Consider the following 24,295-nt stretch of genomic DNA (forward strand, 5'->3'; position numbering starts at 1 on the left):
AACATGGCCCTCGGTTGCCATGGCAAATGGTGCTGCCATCCGTTTTCGAAAAATCACCACAAAATTGCCTTTAGTACGGCCTTAAATGATTTATCAAATTTCTTATAATAGGTGTAAAACATGATATTCAGTAAACACCCATATATCAATTTCTTATCACGTTGGCTGGTACACGAAATTTGTAATTTAAACTCACATTACTAGTAGAGCAAATTTGTGACCTGTTGCCCCTCCACTTTGGTTCACCATGAGCTGTCACTGCATGAAGGCACATTTAGGGGATGTAGGGGTAGGGACTCATACATTCTCGATCTCGCCCATTTTGGAGGTTATGTTATCAGCACCATGCTTCGGCTGCCTTTACACCTCAGGGTTGCACCCATGTATCCATTGATTTGAGACTGGGTGAGCCCCAGAGTCGCTAAAGGCTGGAAAAATTATAACCTTAGATCACCCACCCTGGGAATTGAACCCTGGTCTCCCACGTGGTAGTCAGATGCCCTACTCATTAGACCACCACGGCTCACTAAAACCCAGGATCTAAACAACGTAAACTACAAGAACATATTCATCTATTCTTTATTCACTCATTGATCACACTACAACTTTGTATATTTCTGGTTAAAAACCACACAAACAAGGATCGCAACTGAAATTCATTTCAGTTCGAGTTCTGGTTCGGGTTGGACTGTTTCACTCCTCGCAATACCAGTTCTAGTTCGGCACTGCAGACCGAAATCAGACATGTAATTCGGATTCAAACTCGAATTGACGCTGTCAGTTTCTACTCCGGCCCAGGCGAACCAAAACTTGAAGCTCCTCATGCAAAAGCATTCTGGTTTGCACCACTTCAGAAACCAGTTTCTGGGAAATCAGTTTGACATATCAGTTTGAGATTACAGTCCATGCCACAGAGGAGGCGAGTTTTGGTCCGGAATAATGGTTCGAGGGACTGAAATTGATCAAACTACTGCACAGAATCGGTTCGACCTTCGGAATGCCAGAAAGCTGTGATGCACGCAGAGGAAAAGTGATTCTTAAAAGTGTACAGAGAACAAAATACCAAGTCGTTTCATTCAAAACACTAGCTGGTGCCATGGTTGCCACATTTATTTTTATTCTTTTAATTTTCAAAACAAACTTCAAAATCAACATGCTGATTATATGTGCTACATTCAATATAGTTAAAGGGGAGAGTTTAAAGTAATTGGAAATGCTGATTGTTAATTTTAACCTTTCAATTTTTGGAGGTAGAAAGTTGAAGATCGGAATGCTGGTTATTTATGCTACCGTGACAGCCAAATAGGAAAGTTTTTAATAATTGGAAAAGCTGGGTTGTCATAACTAACCTTATATTTTCTTTAACTAATAAGTTGAAAATCTGTATGCTGCATCTTGTTTTAATTTTTGATGGTAAAATTTGAAAAGCAGTATGCTGGTTGTAGGCCTAGGTCCTACTTTGAATACAGCAGATTTTGGAAATTTTAAATTGTATGAAATAAAGGGTTATCATATTATTTTTATATTTTTAAAGCTATGAAGTAAAATGTGTATCTAATGGTTATTTATGCTACGGCGAAAAAGATTCATTGATTTGATTAATTGATTGTTGTTATTTTGTGTCACTTTTCTGACACTTTTGACTAATCGTGATGATGAGGATGCATAATGATATGATGAAAAAACACTTACAAAGAATATCAATGCCGAATCAAGGATTCGAACCCAGAACCCCTAACATTGTAGCAAGCTGTGGTATCCACTCCCCATCGGAGACAAAAAAAGCGAAACAGCGAAGCTAAAAAAATACAGACATGCTGGGTTGTCATATTTAACATTTAAATTTTTGAAGCAGAAACCTGGAAATGAGTATGCTGCTTACTTATGGTTATGTGATCGTTATAAGAAAATTGGAGCAATTTGGAAAAAAACACGAATACAGTGAATACAGTAACTTCCTGAATCAAGAAAACTGAAAACAGTGTAGTGTTTAGGTATCAAAAATATAACCAAATTGTGAAATGTTAAAAAAGTAAAATGGTATGGTTGTTATGACTAACTTATTTGAGAAGTAGAAAGCTGAAATATACGTGCTTCGAGAATATGGCCTCCCTGATAGTGTAGTGGTAAGGTTGCCAACTTGTAATCAAAGGGTCACAGGTTTCATACCTGGTTGAGGCTCATTGCACAATGGTTTGTATATCACTTAAAACTGTAGGTGTAGTCCTGATTAGTCTATTTGTGCATAAAGTAGACTTTAAACAAAAATTCAAATATAAACAGGAAAAGTGAAATTTAGACTTGTAATTAGATAAACTGACAATTGATCAATATTTATTACAATTACATGCATAAACGAAATACTTGGTTTTGTTTTAAATATATTTTTTTTGTAATTTTCCTTTCTGTACTTTTTCATTCTCTTCTTGAAGAGGTTTAAATGAAAACTCAGAATGAATGATTGATTGATTGATTGATTGAGTTGGTGTTTGAAGTCCACTTTATGCACAGAAAAGCTAATTGGGACTGGACCTACAGTTTAAAGTGAGATCGGAATCACTATGTGCCTCCACCCCGTATCGAACCCGGGACCCCATGAAAACTCGAAATGATTCCCTTCGTTTAATTATTTCTACCATAAGCCTTCCATGATTTCCAATGTTTTTGATACATGGAACTAACAATAAGGAGTACTTGTTCTTGTATATTGTTTGCAATAATTCTGGACATCTTGTAATTTAGATTAACCGAGTGTGGTTCAAAATGATTTTCCATTCATTATCATTTTTTTCAAATCTTTGAATTCTCATATGTCACAGCTCACAGACATGCACAATATGGATATATCTATGTAATAGAACACATCTTTTTAAAATGCTTCTTGTTATGACAGAAAGAATGGAACAGCATGCATAAATTTGAAAATGAATACCCTAGCTAGAGTTGGTATACCATAATTCAAATACAATTGGCAACACTGGGTCTGATTGAAAATGCAACGATTTCCCTTTGAGGATGAGAGATCATGACAGGGTGTAATACACATTGCCACACAGCGAACCTTGCTTGCAATCGCAGACATTCCATTGCAGTTTCCTCCACCTTCCCTCTTGCAAGCAGCACAACACCAATCCGCTAGCCGATAGCACTGACATCAGTAAACTACAAGCAGCAGATCATGAAACAAAACAGTGATCGTGTGGAGGAGGTAGGTAAACGGTCAACCTTGTAATGCAGGAAAACTGATTTCTTGAACTGGTTCACATCCTGTTCCACACCGATCAAACCCTAACTAAATGTGCTGTGTTAAATTACACGAAGACAAACTATAACCTGAACTTAAACATTTCGGTACTTCCAAACTGAAACTTCCTCTCAAATATTTTATTTCAGTGAACTGTTAATGTGCCTCGCAGTAAACCAGTTCTTGGGTACCGAAACTGAAATTATGTAGAACTCAAATCCAGTCTGAACCAAAATTGAACCAAAACTCCGTGCTCAGTTACGAGAGACAGAAACTTGCCTCTGACATTTTAGTTCAGGTTCAGGAAGACTGAAAGTACGTTTAAATCAGTTTTTTTTTCTTATTTCAGTTCAGTTTCAGTTGCAATACCTGCACACAAAACAAATAAACAGCATAAAAGACACTTTAATAGTTTACTATTGATTTGTTTTGTGTGGTTTTTAACAAGAACGTTGCCAACATGTGACATAAGAAGGTTTCTAATGTTACTAGTGTTTAATTTGGCTTGAACTGATTTCTCACAATTTTTTTTTCCCCATTACTAGTTCACGTTAAGCCAGAACTGTTTTTCAGAGTGAGTGTGGCTTAGGAATATGTAACACATGAAAGTAGGACATTTGTAGCCTGTAACTGGTAGACTTGTGCATTATTGAATGTCCGTTCCCATAATAAGCTTTGCATGGGATTGGGCACTATTTCAATTGCACAATTTCAAAACAACTGAAAGGTGCATAAAAATAACAAGTCAGAAAATGAAATAAATAAAGGAATATCACTGCACACTGTTACCTTTATGGTCAATTCTCCATGTCATCAGTATGAAACAACAGGATTCATATCTACTTGAAAGGTACCAATACACCTATTTACTGGTCCTATGGCTAACTGCTGCTTCCATTATTGTATGGCAGGAATGATAATTTTATTGCCTGATAAATGTCGACAACGGAATTAAGTTAGTTTTCTAAAGGTACTTAATATTGAGATATTAAAAAGTCTATCTTATTCATTGGAAATGTAAACAAATCCAATCATTTGAAACTACCATGTTATTCAAGTATTGTCTGGATAGGTGGTATAAAGTTGGTGGTAAACAGATTTAAGTGCAAGAAAAATACATTTAAAAAAATTACATTTAAGTTGTGGAAATGGTGACCATGACTGTTCAAGGATAAAGGCATAATAGTCTGTAGCTTGGTTTTGACATTCAGGGGTCTGCAGTTGGGAACCACCTATCTAGAAAAGATCCCTTAAAAGTTCAAAGCACTGATCAAAATTCAGTGTATTAAATTCTTGTTGAAGTTGTACTTTATCTGGAACATTCAATAAGAGGACATAGTATAGAATTAATGAAAATTGGTTTTAGTTCATACTTCTATTTGACTAAGGAATGTTGGAACATTTCGAAATTTTTTTTTACACACAATTTACCTATCAAATTAAGCAATCATGTTATAAAATAATGTAAGTACATTAACGCTCACCTGAATGTAACGAGTAATATCAATTTCTCTGAAGAATTCTTCACACTCATCAACAGCAGACTGAACATCAGATGAATGAAGAAAATAATTAAGTTGCAAAGATTTGTACAATGTAAAAACGAAGCACTTGAAATATGACAAACTTAACAACTTGCAGTGCTGCTTCAAACTCTGCTTATCTGAAATAAAAATTCTTGGCATTATTTTTTGTAAACTTCACATAAAACCTTTTCTTTATACATACACTGCGTATTTTTTAAAGATATTTATATTTTTCAATATAAATATTTAAATTAAGAGTAACAATATTAATAATAAGTATAATTCCAGTATTATTAATGATATATAGAGAGTACAATAAAATCAAAGATCACTCAAGCAAAACTAACTCCCTGTTCTATCAGTCTTATTTGCTGTGATAATATAAATATATGAAGACCACAAATATATGTACCAGAAACATAAATAAAATACATGTAAATCTACATATGTTTATTTTATTACAATTTATGATCACTGATTGTGTCTAGTATGTTTGCAGGAAAATTCCCAGCAGAATGTAACTGTAATTTAGTTACCTTTTAAAATGAGTAACTGACACTCCACTCAGTTACTTTTTGAACCAATTAACTGTAACTCAGGTACTTTTGAAAAGTAACTTTACAAACACTGTTGTGTGCATACCAACACTGACAACATCTCTGGATAAATTGAAAAATTGCAGTTACTGCAGTGGAGTCAGTGACAATGGATATGATGGAGTAAGTATAGCATGAATTCGACTATCACCTCACTGTTGCTCAAGTAACTTGATTGATTGATTGATTTGTTGTTTTAAGTCCACTTTATGCACAGTAAGGCTAATCGGGACAGAACCTACAGTTTAAAGTGGGATCCGAACCCCTTGTGCCTCCACCGGGTATAGAACCGGGACCCCTTGATTACAAGGCAACAACGCTACCACTGCGCCATTGGGGAGGCCGCTCAAGTAACTAAAGGAGATCCAAAATAGTATTTATAAAGTAATATATGAATTTTGGTGAGTTTTCCTTTAGACTGACACATCACTAGATATCGGATTTTAGGTTCTAAAATAAGTACTTTTAGGTTCCTAAAATAGGCTCTAAAAATCCTAAAATAGGTCTTAAAAATCCTAAAATAAGTTCTAAAATCCTAAAAGAGGTTCTAAAAATATTAAATTAGACTAAAAAAATCATGAAGTAGGTTCCAAAAAAAACTAAAAATGGTTCAAAGATCCTGAAAAATACTAATAAAGAACAATTGTTAAAAACAAAACTTCAAAGGAATGTGACAAATTTTAATTGATCTTCCATCCATCCAAACAGTCAAATATTAATTTTCTAACCAAATTTTCATTTCTATTCATCATTTTCAAAATTATCCACTCGTTACTGTAAAACTAATACTTGTGCTATTAGCAAAAGCTACTTATCGATATAATAAATGCACAATCTTTTTCATATTATCCACAGACAAAACCACACCTCTTATCTGTGAATATTTATTTTATTTATTTATTTTACCTAAAGTTTCAGATACAGTACTGAATGACCATTTTACACTGAAACAGTAACAGCAGGATAACAACAATAACAACAACAACAAAATAGAGTACGAGATGGCACTGAAAACAAATCAAAATTATACATATATCGTTAACAATTTTCTAAAACTTTGTTCTGGCAAGAATATGTCCACATTTGGAGGCAGGTTATTATATGAGTGAGGAAGCCTGTAGAAAAGCGACCACTGTAGAAGGGAGAGCCTTGTGGTGGGATTGTGAAATAGCTTAACATTGCAGGTTGGCCGTGTGGGAACACGTAGATGAAATTTGTTGAGCAGAAATTCGGATTTAATTTTACCATTCATGATTTTGTGCAAGAATATCATGTCTGCTAATTCGCGATGAGTGTGTGGTGGTTGGATATTGAAGACAGACATAATATGAAGGTGCCTCAGAGAAGGTATTCTGTGGCAAGCAATGGCGAGGAAAAAGTTGAGAACAGAATCAATCCGGGAAAGATTTGTTTTTGAAGCCATGGTCCAGAAAGGAGAGCAGTATTCAAGAATGGGGGAGATAAGGGATTTGTAAAATATGCTGATTGATGATTTGTTTTGGATTTCAGTGAACCTGTACAGAAGACCGAGAAGACGTATTGCTCTTTTAGTAGTGTTCGTAATGTGCTCATTAAAGTTTAGTTTTTTGTCGATGATAACTCCGAGATCTTTTTGAGAGGAAACTTTTTTGATGGGATTGTTTTTAAGATAGTAAGCAGAATCGAGTTTGTTCCTTCTTAGGGAAATGGTGAGGCAGGAGCATTTTTTAGGATTCAATTTAAGTTTCCACTGGCGACACCACACAAGTAGTTCTGTAAGTCATCGGCAAACAGAAGTATATTTATAGGGAGAGAGGACAGTCTGTCGGGGAGATCATCCATGTAAAGAAGAAACAAAAGTGGGCCTAAGACGCTCCCTTGGGGAACTCCAGACAAAACAGGAAGAAAGCTGGAAGAGGTGGCAGGAAGGATAACACACTGCTCTCATGCACTCAGATAGTCTTGTAGTAAGGATAGAAATTTCCCATGGATGTTAAATCTGGATTGTAATTTATAAAGAAGGAGATCATGATTTATTTTATCGAAAGCTTTTGAAATGTCCAAATATATAACGTCAATCTGGGAATTATTTGAGATAGACTGAGTAGCATGTGAAAGTAATACTGATAGATTGGTCAAGCAAGAGCTGCCTGGAAGGAAACCATGCTGAGCAGTATTTATAAGGGGAGATGTAAACATTAGCAACCTGTCTTTAATTATTTTCTCACAGACAATGGAGAGAGGTGACAAAAGAGAGATCGGTCTGTACGAATTTGTGGAATTTTTGTCTCCAGATTTGTAGATAGGTACAATATTGGCACGTTTGAACAAGCCGGGAAACTCATCTGTAGAAAAACACTTATTAAGTAAGAGGCACAGAGGGTGAGCCAAGGAGTCAGCACTTTTACGAAGAAAAATTGTCGGAATTCCATCAGGGGCTAATGACCGGTGAAACGGCAAAGAGGAGAGGATAGATTTTACTTCTTCAAGGGAGGTTTTAATCGAATAGAGAGTGTGTGAACTGACAGACTTGACATTAGGAAGAGGTTCAGAAATTGTCTCTGAGGAGAAATTTTCATGAAAAAACACATCTCCTACAGCGGTGGTAGAATTATGCACAATTTCCATCGGCACACGCGGGTTTTGCTTTCTTGAATTAACTAACGAAAAGACCTTCTTTGGATCACTCAAACCCTCTGATGTTAAGTTATTTACATAACAATATACTTATTTTTGAGTAGATTTTTGAATGCCTCTGAATATCACAGAATGTTTTATAAGTGTGTTCATTAGGGCACTGTTTCCACAAGCTCCAAGCCTGTTGTTTCTTGTTTTTCAAAATATCAATTAGTTCACTATCAAACCAAACCGGGTATTTCGCAGAGCGCACTTTCTTAGTGAGAACAAAGTCATTTATTGCAGCATGCAGAACTTCCACAAACATCTCCACGGCGTCGTTGATCTCTTCCTGTTCCAGCAGAAACCAGGGGTAGGCATCTAGTGCTCTGCAAATTTCATTCCAGGGGGCTTTTCGCCACAGGCGGCGCGGTCCATTCTGGGGTTGGAGGATCTTCACCTTCTCAGCGGACGGGAGGTGCACAGCGACATCTAGAGTGTCATGGTCTGAGGGTAGCAAGTTCCTTTGTGGAGTTATCTCCATTTCGCACAGTGTTGCCAGCACATAGTCCAAATAACTTTCACCTCGTGTTTTGTGCATGTTATGTTGCTTCAAACCAATGCCGTGTATGAAAGTGTCGATAAACCATTTGTCATTTGAGCAATTTGCACTTCCGGTGGTTGGAGTTTCCCAGTCAATTGAAAGATTGAAGTCGCCACACAACAGGACATTTCCACACTTCATGGCTGCCAACACCGAATCCCTGCAAGCTTCAAGGATATGCAGGGGTGAGTTTTTTTGCGGGCAGTAGTAGGCACCAAGAAGAAGTTTTTTACCTTTCAGAATATTAACTTCCACCCAAATTATTTCACAGGCTCGACTTAGATCACCACGTAGTTTACAGTTCCATTTCGTGTTTAAACAAATCATGACACCACCCCCACGTTGATTTAGGCAGTCATTTCTAAAAATATTAAAGTTCTTGGCAAACGGAAGTTCAGCGTCACTCACAGTATCATTCAGCCAGGTCTCGGTAAAAACTAAACAGTCATATTGTATGAATTCACTGAGGTTTATAGCACAATCGGAGAGCTTGTTTTTTATGCTTTGTATATTCTGATAATATACAGAAAAAGCAGTTTCATTTTGATTTGAGGGGCCGGGGTTCAGGTGGATGTCACCGCACATGAGCACGAGGCACAGCAGGTGAAAAGTGCCAGGCGACGGTTTGCTTACCTCGTGGTTGCTCCCCTTGGGTCGGTGACCGCGACATGGCTGCAGAGTCTCCAGGTACACATCCAGCTGCAGGAAATAAAAAGCTCCTATTTCCCAGGTTCCATCCATCAAACTTAGAGTCAATACTCAACACTGACACACTAGGAAGATGTTCTCCACAAATACGATGTTGAAACACACAAATATAACATAACACCAGAAGAACAATAACAGAGTTTGCGGAGAGGAAAAACATGCTCCGAGTACAATCCGCCATCTCATATGCTGAAAATATTCTTTAAAAACAGAAGCATAGTCAGTGGTGCCAATTTGCATGCTGAATCATTACTTCGTAATGCGTGAATGCTAGACAGTACCAAAAATAAGCAAGACCACATGGATCAAAAGTTTGCACTTTGGACTGAGCAGGCAACAGTGGTGCCAGACATTTTGCTTTGTTTAGAGCTTGAAAACACATTATGGGCTTAGAGGGAGGGAAATCGACAGAGTGTGTGCTTCAAACAAGTTATTCATTAAATAAACTGCTCACAAAAAGTTTTGCATTACCCAAGAAATGATAGAAAGAACAATCGCAACATGTCCCACTGGGCCAGCTGTGAGAAAGCACACTGTGCTGTGCAAGATACCCATTCAACCCCGCATAACTCACTCTTCAGACGACAGCCACGACCAGCTGAGCATATTTGTGTGTTCGAACATCTCAGTATTGTGGGTGGTAATGGTCAAGGCTATATCTCCCACTTACGTAGAGAGACTCAAGTAGTGAAGGTGCGTTGAAGACATGCCCAGGCGTACAATATCGCAGTTCGATTGGGCAAGGGTTATCGCCTTCGTGCAGAGTGGGATGTCACAGCGGGCGGTAGCCGCGACGATGGGAATCGCACAGAGCGATGTCAGCAGAACATGGAGAAGGTACACAGACAGTGGGACAGTAGCAGATCGCCACCGTTCAGGTCGACCACGGGTAACAACACCAGCCCAGGACCGTTTGCTAGGAATCACAGCCCTGCGGCACAATACCAGGACCGCAAATGAGTTGCGAAATGACCTCCAACAAGCCTCAGGCGTACGTGTTTCGACCCAGACTGTTCGCAATAGACTGCGAGCAAGAGGCTTATGTTGCCGAAGACCCATGCATTGGCAACCTCTAAGTGCAAACCAACAGCGTGATTGTTTGGTGTGGGCACGCGAACATGTGCATTGGGGGCCTGCAGATTGGTCTTGTGTACTCTTTACAGATAAATGTAGGCTTTGTCTGAGGCCTGATTCGAGACGTGTGAGAGTGTGGAGAGGCGTAGGACCGTGGGAGAGACTTCGTCATGTGCAACCTGTTCATCCATTCCAAGCAGGTGGCATTATGGTTTGGGCAGGGATTATGCACGGCCGCCGAACGCCCCTAATTGTAATTCAAGGGACACTGACAGGACCGCGTTACATCAGAGATATCCTACAAACAACTGTGGAACCATACTGTCGGAACATTGGTCCAACTATTGTGTTCATGGATGATAATGCCCAACCACATCGTGCAGGGGTGGTGCAAGATTATCTGCAGCAGGCCCAAATTAACAGAATGCCCTGGCCGCCAGGAAGCCCAGACATGAATTAATTGTATCGAGCATGCTTGGGCCATGTTGAGGAATGCAATGGCACACCGTCCTGTGCTCCCAGACTCTCCACGTGAGCTTCTTTTGGCAGCACAGGAGGAATGGGATCGTTTACCACAGGGTGACCTTGATCATCTTATTGCGAGCATGCCCCAGCATGTTGAAGACCTCATTGCAGCTCGAGGGGGACATACCAGGTGGTAAACATCCTGTCTGACATAACAAATAGGCAGATAGCATTGTTGTGCCATTTGTTTCCCTTTGCTACTTTCAGCAGTGTGTCATTTTTTCTTTTTTTTTTGATTAGTGTGAACGTTCTTTTTCATGCCATTCCCATGTTTTCCACGTTTTCTTCTTTCTTGTAATGATTGAGCAATTGTATGTTTTTTCTCTTCCCAGGAATACAGTTTTTGTTGGTGATGCAAAACTTTTTGTGAGCAGTTTAGTTTCATTACCAAACAGAACAAATACCTTTGTGCAATGTAAAAATCCTGTAAAACCTTAAAAAATATACAAAAACCTAAAAAAAGTTTGATTTAGACGAAAAAACCTAAAATAGGTTCTAACAAGCAAAAGAGGTTATTTTAGACACTGTGAAACTGCATTAGGTATTGCATTTTTTGATGAAACGCTGACGTAACTTGTCATTTTTTATTTACCTGCAAAGGAAAAAATCCGAGGTTTACACATCACCTACCACTCTGACATTGTCAATTCTAAATATATGATGATTTGAAATCGAATGAAGCATTTGGAAACACACTGTATATTTTACACATTGGTGTACATTAAAAGTAATGTACTGTATATGTATCAGTAGCAGAGATATGTGATCCAGTTACAATACAGGGACAACTTTAAGGTACTGTTCAATGAATGAATTAATTACTTAATTAAAATTATATGGATGTGTCAGCATATGGCTATTTTGCACCATTCGCATTGTACAGATAAGGAACCCCATACCTAAAATCCATATTTAGATTTAAAAAAGGGGTGTAAGAGGCCACTGGGGAAAGTTAAAATTGCAAGGTTGAAAAGAGCAATGTACAGGACATGCAGAGAAAAATAAAAAGCTAAGGAGAAACTAAAGTACATCTCACAGACAGTGGTACTGCTGTATTGATTCTTCAAGACTATTGGGAAATGTTCTATGAGCTCATTATATACATATTATATATATATATATATATATATATATATATATATATATATATATATATATATATATATATATAACTACATAACTACATATGTTTTGTCTTAAAAAAAATTCAAATGCAACAGGCATGGCAGCAGTAAGCAGAAAATTTATAAAGGGACAAAAATGACAATAAATTGCAAGTGTAATCTCTTTTATCATTGAGAATGCTCTATGAACAAAGTAGCAACTAAAATATTTAGAAAAGGGTTTCAAATTTTAGGTTCAAATTTATTTCATATTACAAGGAATTAATTGCTCCCCTTAAATGTGCCTTCATGGCATGGTGATATATGCATGGGGAACTTTACCTTTTTACTTTTACCTTTACATTAATTGCTCTCCTCCTTTTCCACTATAACATGTTTTTCACCCAATAATTGATTGATTGATTTGGTTTATTTTACTTCGAGTTTCTGCCACTTTTGGCTAATCACAAAGATGAGGATGAGTGATGATATGATGAAATTGATGGACAATCGCAAATAATACCCTTGCACAGGTCTGAATTTGAACCTGGGATCTTTGATATTGTAGCATGGTGTGATAACCACTCCACCATGGAGGTCATCTTACACCCAATAGATATGAGTATTGGTACAATATACAGGTAAGTGATTATTAGTAAACTCTAGGGTTGAATAGATATAGTAGTTCTGAAACCAATTTGAAACAACTTTATATTGATGCTTCCCTAATATATGAACTACCCCAGCCTAAAGGCAACGCTTTCATGACCAAACATTATATTAAATATGTGATATAATTCAAGTTACAGTACATAAATGTATGCACAGGAAATATTCATTGTGAACAACTAAGTGTACAGTTAAAAACTTTACCAACTCCAAAGGGTTACTTAAATTTTGTGAACACACATAGGTCCACAAGGGTAATCCAAAGTAGAAGCTGCATTCCATATCCAGCCCACATTGGTTTTCATGTGGCTAACCTTTGTACTTGCAAAACTGAAATCAGTATGTTATGCATTATCTTGAATGTACATATATGATGCACACTAGCCCATGGTCAATGGCTTACTGTATCTGCACATAAAAACCTTTTGCTCCCAACCCTTCCCCTACTACACACTGACCTTGTAAGGAAGGTATTTTCTATAGAATCCCTGGTGTGAAGTATTTACCCGTGTTGGGAAATTTTGCCAAAAATCTCTTTTGGAAACAATACACATATACATCCATAACATTTCTTTCAATATCAACTGAATGATGTGGGTATGAGAGCCAATTCACAAATAATGCACACTATTTTTTCTGGCAAGTTTACTCTATGTTAGGCAGCATTTGCTTACAATCCTTCAATGTGGTATTTATTTATTGAAATTTCCAGTACAGCAGAAGCCATTATAAACCAGAAAGAAACAACAGTAAAACAATAGACTAAGTTTAAAAACACATAACATAGAATAAACAAAACTAAAACAAGCCAAAACAGTACCAAGGTAAATAGATCAGTTTCACAAAGCATTACTTATGTACATTTTTTTCTATGTTGCTGATAAAAAATGAATATGAGGTGAATATATCTATTTGGTTTGAGATTATATTGAACTGATTCGGTAGCCTATGGAATACCCTGTTCCACAATAAATGTCCCAATATCTAAAATCATTAGCTCTGGCAGTTAGGGTGCCACTGTTGTTCAGTCTACGTATGGCTCAGAAACCTTTTCCTGGGTGGAGAAAACGTTGTCCACATATGGGCTCTTTCAACTTGGAGAATAAATTGAAGTCTAGTGGACTTATGTCTGGACTGTGTGTTGGGTGATGAGGTAACACTTCCCACTCAAACATGCTCAGCAAATCGTTCACAATCTTTCCAGGTGCATGTGTGCACTGCCATGCAACATAAGTGGCTTATCCCGAAGCAAGTCAGGCTCGTTATTGTGCATTTTCTGGTATTTTTTGCATCCAGGCATGATAATATGCTGATGTCACACTAGTTCCACATGTCATGATGATTCCTTGAACAAAGATCATCATTTGCTTCATCTTTGCTTATGCTCATTTTGGGGGGGGGGGGATGGATTTCTCCACTTGTTTTACTGCGAATTCATCTCTGGTTCAAAGTATTTAATCCATGTTTCATCAATAGCAACAATTCAACATAGGAATGCTTGTCCTTCAGTGTCAAATCATTGTTTCAGTGATGTTGCAATGTCCAGACATTTCTCTTTCTTTGCAGCAGTCCCATTTTTTTCTTTCTTTTCTGCAAATCCCTGGTCAAAATGTGGTATTCTGGTGTTGGTGGAATCCCAGTAGCTTCTGCCTGCATTTCCTTGCATGTCACTCGACGATCTTCTTCCAGAAAGTCTGCTCCAAGTTTCACATTTTGTCTGTCTGTTATGTTTTTGGCCTTCCCCTGCCTTGGGTCATTGTTTATGCTGACACATCCTTCATGGAAACAAGTTGCCCAATGGGAAACAATATTATGGTCCACTGTTTGGTCATCACAAAATTTATGCAAAGCACTGTGAATTTATGTCAGTTTTTTGCCATATAAACTTTCAATTTTGATGTACAATGTTTGGTCTTCAACTGCCACAGTGTCTGAGGTGCTTGCCTGCAAACACCATTGCTAACACTCATCACTTCCAAGCAGTGTACACTAGAGAATTAATGAACACACATGCTGCTTCCACAAGCTTTCAACTGCAACCGGCGAAACTTTCACTCTGATTGCATCATTCACTTCAGTGTGTTGCCACCTTGTACATTATTTATAAATCTCCCTTGTACTTAGGCAGGAAAATTTGTTGACGATTTACCAAGTTACAGGAGTGCTAGCCTAGTCAATGATCACCAGTTTGAAGTAGCCATTACATTAACTTTTATCTGTCTTCAGCCAAAGCAGTGAACTTGGTGACCTCCACTATCATTGTGTGCCTGAATAATATGCTCATATGAAACTGTGCATATACTTTCCTCTTCATTGGCCAACAACAATCTTTCTAGGTGACAAAAGTAGCAGAATGTATTGAGCAACAATCTGGTCCTCAGCATGTAGTCTCAAATGCAATTACAATGTAAAGAAGGTTTCTTCTTCTTTTGTACTCTATTGCCAGGATGGATGGGTTCTAATACAAAACCATATGGGTGCATAGAAATTGCCCTAAACATATAATACTCTCGGATGGTATTTTTTTCTGAAACACACAAGCGAAGAAGTCTGTTCACTTTCATCAGTCAGCTGGCATGGCTAAGTACACCAGGTTGAGTAGCTTGCAAAAAAAATCTAGATATTTTCCTTGTTACTTTTGTTGAACCAGTAAACGTATGCAGAATAAATACAATTTATCAGAACAAATCTTTTACAATGCTTTCAGGAACATCAAGCGCACAACGGTCTGAGGATCAAATTGCATCTCTCTGAATGTAAGTTACTCAGTCAATTTTGGACCAGCCATTCTCTTCCTTCATAAACATGAGATAACTTCCTCAGTGGTAATTCATTATCATGTGTCATGAAAATAAGTCTCTGAAGGTAAATTCCAGCAGCCCTACTGTTCCATTTATGTTACCTTTATATACAGGACTTTCATCACAAAACACTGCCCGCAAAATCACCACAGATTTTGTAAAACAGTCATGATTTCTTTACAAACATCTCCAGGTTATTCTGACTTAGAAGTGAAATGATCAATGTATCTTGCATTTCGGACAGACAGTTCTACATAAATGTTTTTGTCTCACTTTCTCTTCACATGCTCCTTAGGAATAAGCATTCCATCCTTTTTTCTATCAGGACCAAGACACAATGTCTTCATGTTGCAGTACATGATATGGTGATGCTTTTATCCTCCAGTATTTTCTTTGACACTGTAATTTACTCAGGTCAACAGTGTCACTTAGTGATGGAAGCCCTTGGTCCACAGAGGCTGTGTTGATCACAAGATATGTGTCTCCATTGCTCACATTTAGTCCCCTCAAGGGCTTTACAGAGCTTAGGGTACTCGATTCTATTTAGAGCAATGCAACTGAGTTGGAAAGTTAATAACAACAAATGTCATGAATTGTAACAATAAAATATTTAAAAATTAGGGCTGAGCCAATACCGATGCAGATGTATCAGTATCGGAAAATATCAGTTGGAATTTATTTACCGATACTGACAAATACTTTCCTGGCATTTTGATGTTTAACAGACTCCGCAAAAATGTCGCAGGACACTTTGTGGAGTCTAATTTTCCTGGAAATTATGCACAATTCGATGCACCAGTTTGGTATGAAAAAATGTTTTGTTTTTTTTAAATATAGCATGCAAATTACTATTTTGGTGCAATTCTTGAATATATTAAAGCAAAATCTTGGTAAATTGACTCGTGTACTAATTCGAGTGGAATATTTATGCACAAATGTTAATCAATATTTTGAACAACTTTTAATTCTTACAACTTTCAAGTATCAGTATCGGTGGGAATCGGTGAGAGTATCAGTATTGGTTCAAAGTGGTATCGGCTCAGCCCTATTAAAAATTAAAATTACCAAAGTAGTCAGTCTTCAATAAGATATTTAAAAAAACATTGAAGTTTATAGGATATGCACATTCATATATAGTTATAAAGTAAATTTTATATTCTAAACTTCCAAGATAAAGTAAAAACATAATAACATTGTAATATATTTTTAGATATTTATTAAATGAGAAAATGGATGTTGTAAGCTTTTTGTCAGGTATTGCGGAACAAAATAGTTCATTTAACAGAAATCAATGAAGTATTTTATTATACTATGAATAAAACTGAAAGTTGGGGCCACTAGACATTACACTAACTCTGAACAGTTACATTTCTGTGCTGAGGAGAATCCAGAGCATCTTTTTCACCATTTGGTACCCTCGACTGAAATTCACCCCACCCTAGTAAACACTCAATGAGAGAGAACCACAATATCCTACCTGAAGTTCCATCTGAATCTTCTGATTTTGGATCAGGGCTAGATTGCTTAGTAGTACTATCTGCCACTGATGAAATGTTCCCTATGTCGACATTAACTGCACTGTCTCTAATTTCAACTTCATCCTTGAATGTTTTGTCATCATAAATATCACTGGGACTACTTTCTGTCTCCTTGTAGACTAACGTTTCAATTAAGATGGCGAGTGGACAATCATACACATACACAGGTAAAGTAACAGAACCATGCATAGGTTTATGATTTTTAGGTAATTCTTTTTTGCTACTTGGTGGTGATGATGAATTTTGGGTCTTTGCTGTTTCTAATTCCTTCTTTTGAATAGTTCTAATGCAGGTTTCACTACTCTTACTGACTGCAGTTTTCCGGAAAGACTGGAAACTAAAATCTTTGTGGGTAATCTGATGTTTTGTCGGAGAATCAATAGATCCAGTTCTATTTCTTTCTACAGATGACAGACATTGCATCTTCCTAGCTTTAGTAACTGTATCCAATGAACCTGCACGTAATCTAAATGGCACTTCTATAACATCTTTATGAAAAAATGCATGACTAGAATCTGAGAGATCATCAGAAAATTTCTGCTTCTTGTGTGTGTATGAATAATGGGAAGAAGCATCACATGAGGAGCTTCGAGAGAGGTGTAAAGTCTCTGTATCCATGCAGCAACAACTACTCTGGGTTTCGGCATGAGTTTCAGATTCAAGTTTCTCATTCAACAAATCTGCTGAACTTCTCTTTTCAAAGGGTAAATTTTCACAAGATGCACGCACCTCAAAATCATCTTGAATTGTTATATTATTTACAAATTTAACAGTTTTTGGATTGCATTCTTTCTTATAATGCTTGTTGAGCATGAGTTTTTTTAGATCTTTGTAACTTGCAGGCACAAAAGTTAAAATCACATGAGTTACACTAATCCCTTTGATATAACACTTCCATCTTGGATAATCTTCCACATTTTCTGATAGAGCTATTCCAGGAGATTGTCCATTTTTGAGGTTTGATGGCATATGTGAAGTATCTGTAATTAGAAATAAACACACTTGTATAAATGTGTATTTTACATTACACATAACAAAAAATACACATGCTGCATCAAACACTTGTTTTCTTTTTGATATTTTTCAGTACTATAATCAGAACTATATAAACTATTTTAGATTATACACACTTACATAGAATATTCTTTATTTCTTTGATGGAGGACTCTTTAATTGAGTGCATGAAAGGCCTGTACATTCAAAAAAGTATCTTTTGGATCTGGGAATTTCTACATTGATTCCACAGAATAATTACATCAAGGAAGGCATACTGTTTGTGCCTATATTTATTTTACATCACTTTTCTATCTCTCTAGGCAATATGTGATGATGATGGTTATGAATGATGAATTCATGGGATCATTCATACTGCAGGTTCAAATCTGTAGCACAATATTTTACTGTGTGAGAAAAGAGGAATTCTAAGACAGAATTCCTTCATTTTTCACTGATATTTGACTGGGCCTCAAATTATCAGACTTCTTCCTAGTTATCCAGGTCTGTTGACACCTTGACTTACCTACATGGATTTATATTTTCTACTTCATAAGGTGCACTCTTACAATATTAATAAGCTTTTCAGGTATTCCAAACTAAAGTAATATATTATCCAAATTATATTTCTAATCTAATTGTTAAAGTCGAGAAATAATTGACAATATTATGATTATGATCCCACATATTTTCAAGTATCTGCCTAATATGAAATGGTTGAAAAATAGTTGGTCCTCTTGAAGTAGCTTCCCAATTGTCCTCGTGATGCTGAGACAACAATGAAATTCTAGGATTCCCATCAGGGATCAAAACTGGGCTGCTGACATCAAAGGTAAAACCACTAACAAACGATTTGACAGTTTGGAAACCTTTTCTTTCTTTGCAATATTCAAGTCTTATTTATATGTCGTGTTATACTCATGAAAAGCTACCCTGGATCATGGCAGCACTGGATGAGAAAGTAAGCAGTCTTTACAGCACACAAAAAGATTACATATCTACAAAGAAAAAATCATGGTTTTGTAAAAGCCATCATGACAGTAATGTAACTGTCTTCACACAATAATTGTTTCAGGGTCTTACACAGATAGCAGAGGCAAAATATGAAAAGGCAAGTGACAATTTGTTCACTTCATAATTCCAAACACTGATGGCAGACTCTGGATCAAATTTGATGTTTGCATTGTGGCATATCATTTCTATTTGTTATATCTTTAGATTAACCACAAGAACAAGAATAAAAGTTTTTTGCCTGTAACTGATGAAGGTACAAACACAAAGGAAAGAAACTCTTGCCTAGGCTGGGACTTAAACCCAGAACCTTCAGTGGGGAAGTCATGAGACATATACTCAATGAAATAGGCCACAGAGGACACCGGATCAAATTTGTTGTACATAAACTTATTTCTGAGTTCAAGTAGTTTTCATTCTTAGTAGTCCAACAGAATGAAAATTGCACTCCATTGGGGTGGAGTTAACCTTTAACCACTGGACCTCTCACACGCCTGTAATTTGGTTCATGCCAAAGCAATTTCAAGCATGTGCTTTTAAAACTTGCTGTGAAGTACAAAAAAGATCGTAACTCATGAACTAATTGTCATAGACAGATGAAATTTGCTTTGTTTTCTTTCTTAAACAAAGGGATTTTACCGGAGGTAAAATTTGTTCATTATGCCTTTCAATAAGTAGTGTTAAACGAAGAAAAAACTTTTTTTTTTAAATTGGCACATGGTATGCACTGCTACCCCCCCCCCCCCCAATCAGTAGACCGAAGTAGTGTGTAGTGGTGGTACATTCCTACAACCCTGCAAAGTTTCGTTGAAGTCAGACTGTTATTTTTTGAATAATAAATAAAAACATTATATAAAGTTATGACCAATCAAGGATTGGGCATACATGCCCAGACACAAACACGCACAGATATAGGTAAAATAGGTAAAATCATAACCATTATGGAAAACTGTGCGTTTACTCACTAAAATATATAAAAAATAAAAAAGAAGTTAAAAAACTTACGTGAGTGAGTATAAAAGTTTTGCAGACGACGTTTCACGAAGCTACGCTTCGCTTCTTCAGGTTACTTATCAGTATTTAAAATACTTCGTCAAGAACATAAGAAATCCAGGATTAGGTTAAAAAGGGTGATAGGATATGGAATTAAAAATACCTGAAGTTAAAAATGCCATGTAGGCTAAGAAATAAATCTAAATGATGAGTGCCCGTACTACCATATTGAAGGATTGGCTGTAGTAGCATACAATGCTACATTCCTTCCAATGAAAACTCCACAGACTCAGAAGCAGCACGGGCTACTTCCGGCGTGACATGGAATTTAACAGATTCACTCCTATTATTTCCCCATCGCTTAAACATGTGAATCCAGGCTTCGTTCAGGTTACCGTCGTCTCTGTTTAATTTTTTCCCCCTATCAACACAAATAAGAATAACGAGGTAGGGGAAATAGTATACAAATACGTCGGCATCCCGTATGTAAAAGGGGTATCCGAAAAGTTTGACAAAATTCTAAAAGGCTTCAGGATAAAAGGGGGAATGAGAGCTCCCCGAAATATCGAGAAATTTTTTACTGAATATAAAAAGGATGGAAAAGGGCAAAAAGATGTCAGAGACGAGAAGGGCATATATAAGATTACCTGTTCCTGTAATAAAGCGTACATTGGACAAACTGGAAGAAGCATGGGAACCCGTTGGGACGAGCATGACAAGGATATCAGGGAACTATCCCCGAAAACCGGGCTTTCTGAGCATATTTTAGAATTTAACCATACGGTTGATAAAAGAGAGGTTGTAAAAAGGGTACATAAACAACCTGATTTGAACGTTCACGAGGCCGCAAATATTTGTGTTGATAGGGGGAAAAAATTAAACAGAGACGACGGTAACCTGAACGAAGCCTGGATTCACATGTTTAAGCGATGGGGAAATAATAGGAGTGAATCTGTTAAATTCCATGTCACGCCGGAAGTAGCCCGTGCTGCTTCTGAGTCTGTGGAGTTTTCATTGGAAGGAATGTAGCATTGTATGCTACTACAGCCAATCCTTCAATATGGTAGTACGGGCACTCATCATTTAGATTTATTTCTTAGCCTACATGGCATTTTTAACTTCAGGTATTTTTAATTCCATATCCTATCACCCTTTTTAACCTAATCCTGGATTTCTTATGTTCTTGACGAAGTATTTTAAATACTGATAAGTGACCTGAAGAAGCGAAGCGTAGCTTCGTGAAACGTCGTCTGCAAAACTTTTATACTCACTCACGTAAGTTTTTTAACTTCTTTTTTATTTTTTATAGGTAAAATCATGCCTAAATCATGAAAAGTTAACTCATTTTTAAATACCTGCCATAAATATGACACAAAAGGTGAAAAAATACCTTTGTTTACATTTTACATCCAGGTATTTTTCACAACCACCTGCTAAATCTGCCATCTGGTGGGAAGAATTGGAACCCCTTCCACAGACTAGCAAGAGCCACATGTGACCTCAGCCAGCCAATGAGAGATTTCCAAGGCTGTGACATCACAGAGAAAGTGGGGTGGCAAGGTGCTTTATTATCTTCTGAGCTTGCCGCCCAAGCTCACTTCTGTGATTTACCTGCTTGAGGACAGGTTGTAGGCTGTTCAGCCAGTTAAAACTAGTGTGTTAGTGACTGCATGGCCTGGGAAGAATGGATTCACACATGGAATAGGTGCCCAATGTCCATATAACATTTAATATGGACCAGGGTGAGTGCTAACATTGTGGAAATGGAAGCCAGTGCCTTTTTAGGAATTATCAGGGCGATTCTCGCCAGTTTGGTGAAATCTGTGTGTCCCATATCAAAATATGAAAATCCAGACTGCATGACATGCAAAATGGAACCATAAAAGCATCATCCAAGAATCCATCAGCATCCGTATTTGTATTCATCCATCCTCCCTTGGAGAGTCAGGAATGTGCATATACTAGCTTCAAAGTTCTTTGTCACCTGAAGGAAGAACGCCAATATCACAAATATCCCTTTGTTTTTGTGCCCTATCAAGTGCCAAATATTGGGATGTGGTGTGTGTGTGTCGAAAGTGTGTGGTCCCCAGGTATGAGAGGTAGTGTAATGCTATGTAAGTACCGATCTCTTCTTGTATATTTTTTTGTGTTTCCTTCTTGTGTAACGATGGTGTCCATGTCTGGCGGTGGCCATGCCACTGATTGTGTCATACAGTGAATAAATGTGTTGTTTCAGTGTAATCGACCTTGTTATCATTTGATTTGTGCTAGAAGACTACAAAGCCCCTCTACCTACCAGTTATAGAAGTTTGGCAAAAAGTTCATCTGTTGGCTAATGGGTCTCCCACGGGACACCCGTAATTATCCATGGAACACCATGTGCAGTATAGAGTCTGCGTGTGGCAGCGTTAACCCATAAGGTCCCAGTGATATCGTATGAGATCACCTCACAAAACCATGATTCTACTAAATATTTTGCAATAATGATTAATAAACACTCTTTCATGTCCTTTTTCAAGGTACATGGTTTTTACGTATAAAGTAAATAGAATTTAGTGCTCTGTACTAAAACAATGATTTTTAGTAGTTGAAAATTCGATACTTTTAACTTCCTCTGAATGGTTACCGAAAATTATTGTTATTAATTTTTAATATAGAATACTGAGGTTAATTTTACTTTTATTTCATTGTCAGTAGTTTCAAGTCAGCATAAAATTACATCACACCTTTTTCCTTCGTAACAAAACAGTGATCTCATACGAGATCACTGGAACTTAGGCATTTCGGAACTAGCAAAACTGATAGTTTGTAAATCACACTTCGTTGTTTACGTTGAATGATTAGCGACAAGTACCTCATTGCTGTTTACCACTATAGTAAACGCCACAAAAACTGTACAGTCAAGGTCACGCCATCCACGTACATTGTTGCCAATAAGCAACAATTTCAACTTTCAATAATAATTCCGAAAAAAAATATTAGAAAATAGTACTTAACGTAAAGAACATTATGAGGTATTTTTTATACTGACATAATTTCTTGGCAATTTAGAAAAAAAATAAAAACATGTTTCCGTGAAATTCATGAGGAAATTATTATGTTACTTCAAATTGTAAAAAATAATGGAAGCAGTGAAACAAGAGGGTTGGAAAAACTAGAGAGCATTCTTAAGGTTCATAGATGCCTACAGTATATATTTCATACAAAAAATGTATAATCATGTGAAGTAAAAAGTAAAATGTTCAGAGATTCGCAAAAATTTTCGGGTTATGTAATGTAATAAATCGTTGCTAGCTAAGTCGTGTTCAATTTTATCACGTAAAAACTTTCAGCGAGAAAGTTTGTAATGAAACATTGAAATTAAATTTAAGAACAAATACAGCATCTTTAGAGTGACAAATCAACTGTGTTTTATTTGACGGATTTTGCTGCGCAACGATCTTGCGCTCTTCTGAGCTGTGACATGCGCCCTGGACATTTACTTACTGGAGAACAAAATATTTCCCGTAAGTCCACATATTTGTACTTCGTCTACAGTAAGAATCATCACTATCTTCCTCTATAACAGTGGCTCTGGGGAGAATGCGGAATCAAATTAAGGGGTTGCGATCTTGAAAATAAAGACTTGAAACAAATATGTACGGATGTTAACACCAATCAACTTTTAGAAGGTTTCCATAAAAATATGATATTGAAAGTGAATTCTATCATAGCAATTGGCTTAATTTTTGTGTATTTGTGTAATTTAGCACAGATTTTCTGTCAGCTTTGACAAATCGCGACGATGAGGATTGGATAACATTGATGAATGGACACTTACAAAGAACACAAGGTCGGGACTCTATCCAGTAAACTTCAGTGGCGAGAGCGAAATTCGGCCGCTTATTGACCTGTGTCACCCAGGCAGTGTTTCATTCTTCCAAGATTTTAAAATAGCCCACAAACACATGTTTTCTAATTTGAAATGAACAAAGCTTGTTCAAGTAAAGCCAAAGGCATGCTATATTACATTTCACTTTAAGAAAGTGGTTATAAAATGTAAACCGAAAACTACAAATGGGCTGATTGAATAAACAAAAGGGGAAACAATTCTTAACAATAATGCAGGCGGAAGAGAGACAGAAGCTGCTGATATTTGTAAAGACCGCTGCTACTGCATCAAAGCAAATGCTAAAATCATCCATTTCAGTGCTTTTGCATTCCCGTTTGTAACTCTTTGTTGGTGACTCGAAGACAACGTTCACACCTCAAGCCTCTGCCGAAGTTAAAGTACTGCTGATACATTCTACAGACTTTTCAGAAATCCCACAAGCTT

General features: G+C 37.0%; 1 protein-coding gene across 1 annotated transcript in view; it reads right to left on the minus strand.

Moving 5' to 3' along the window:
- The window catches only part of LOC145983594 (KICSTOR complex protein SZT2-like), a 605,385-nt gene that overhangs the window by 203,167 nt on the left and 377,923 nt on the right, over positions 1-24,295 (minus strand). The window contains exons 23-24 of the mRNA XM_083116658.1: positions 16,923-17,963; positions 4,729-4,907 (exon numbers count right to left, since the gene is read on the minus strand). Coding sequence (XP_082972784.1) covers positions 4,729-4,907; positions 16,923-17,963 — 1,220 coding nt within the window. The remainder of the gene's footprint in view (positions 1-4,728; positions 4,908-16,922; positions 17,964-24,295) is intronic.

The sequence above is a fragment of the Lepisma saccharinum genome, chromosome 2 (genome assembly GCF_977018435.1).
Source record: "Lepisma saccharinum chromosome 2, izLepSacc3.1, whole genome shotgun sequence".
Classification (NCBI taxonomy): domain Eukaryota; kingdom Metazoa; phylum Arthropoda; class Insecta; order Zygentoma; family Lepismatidae; genus Lepisma; species Lepisma saccharinum.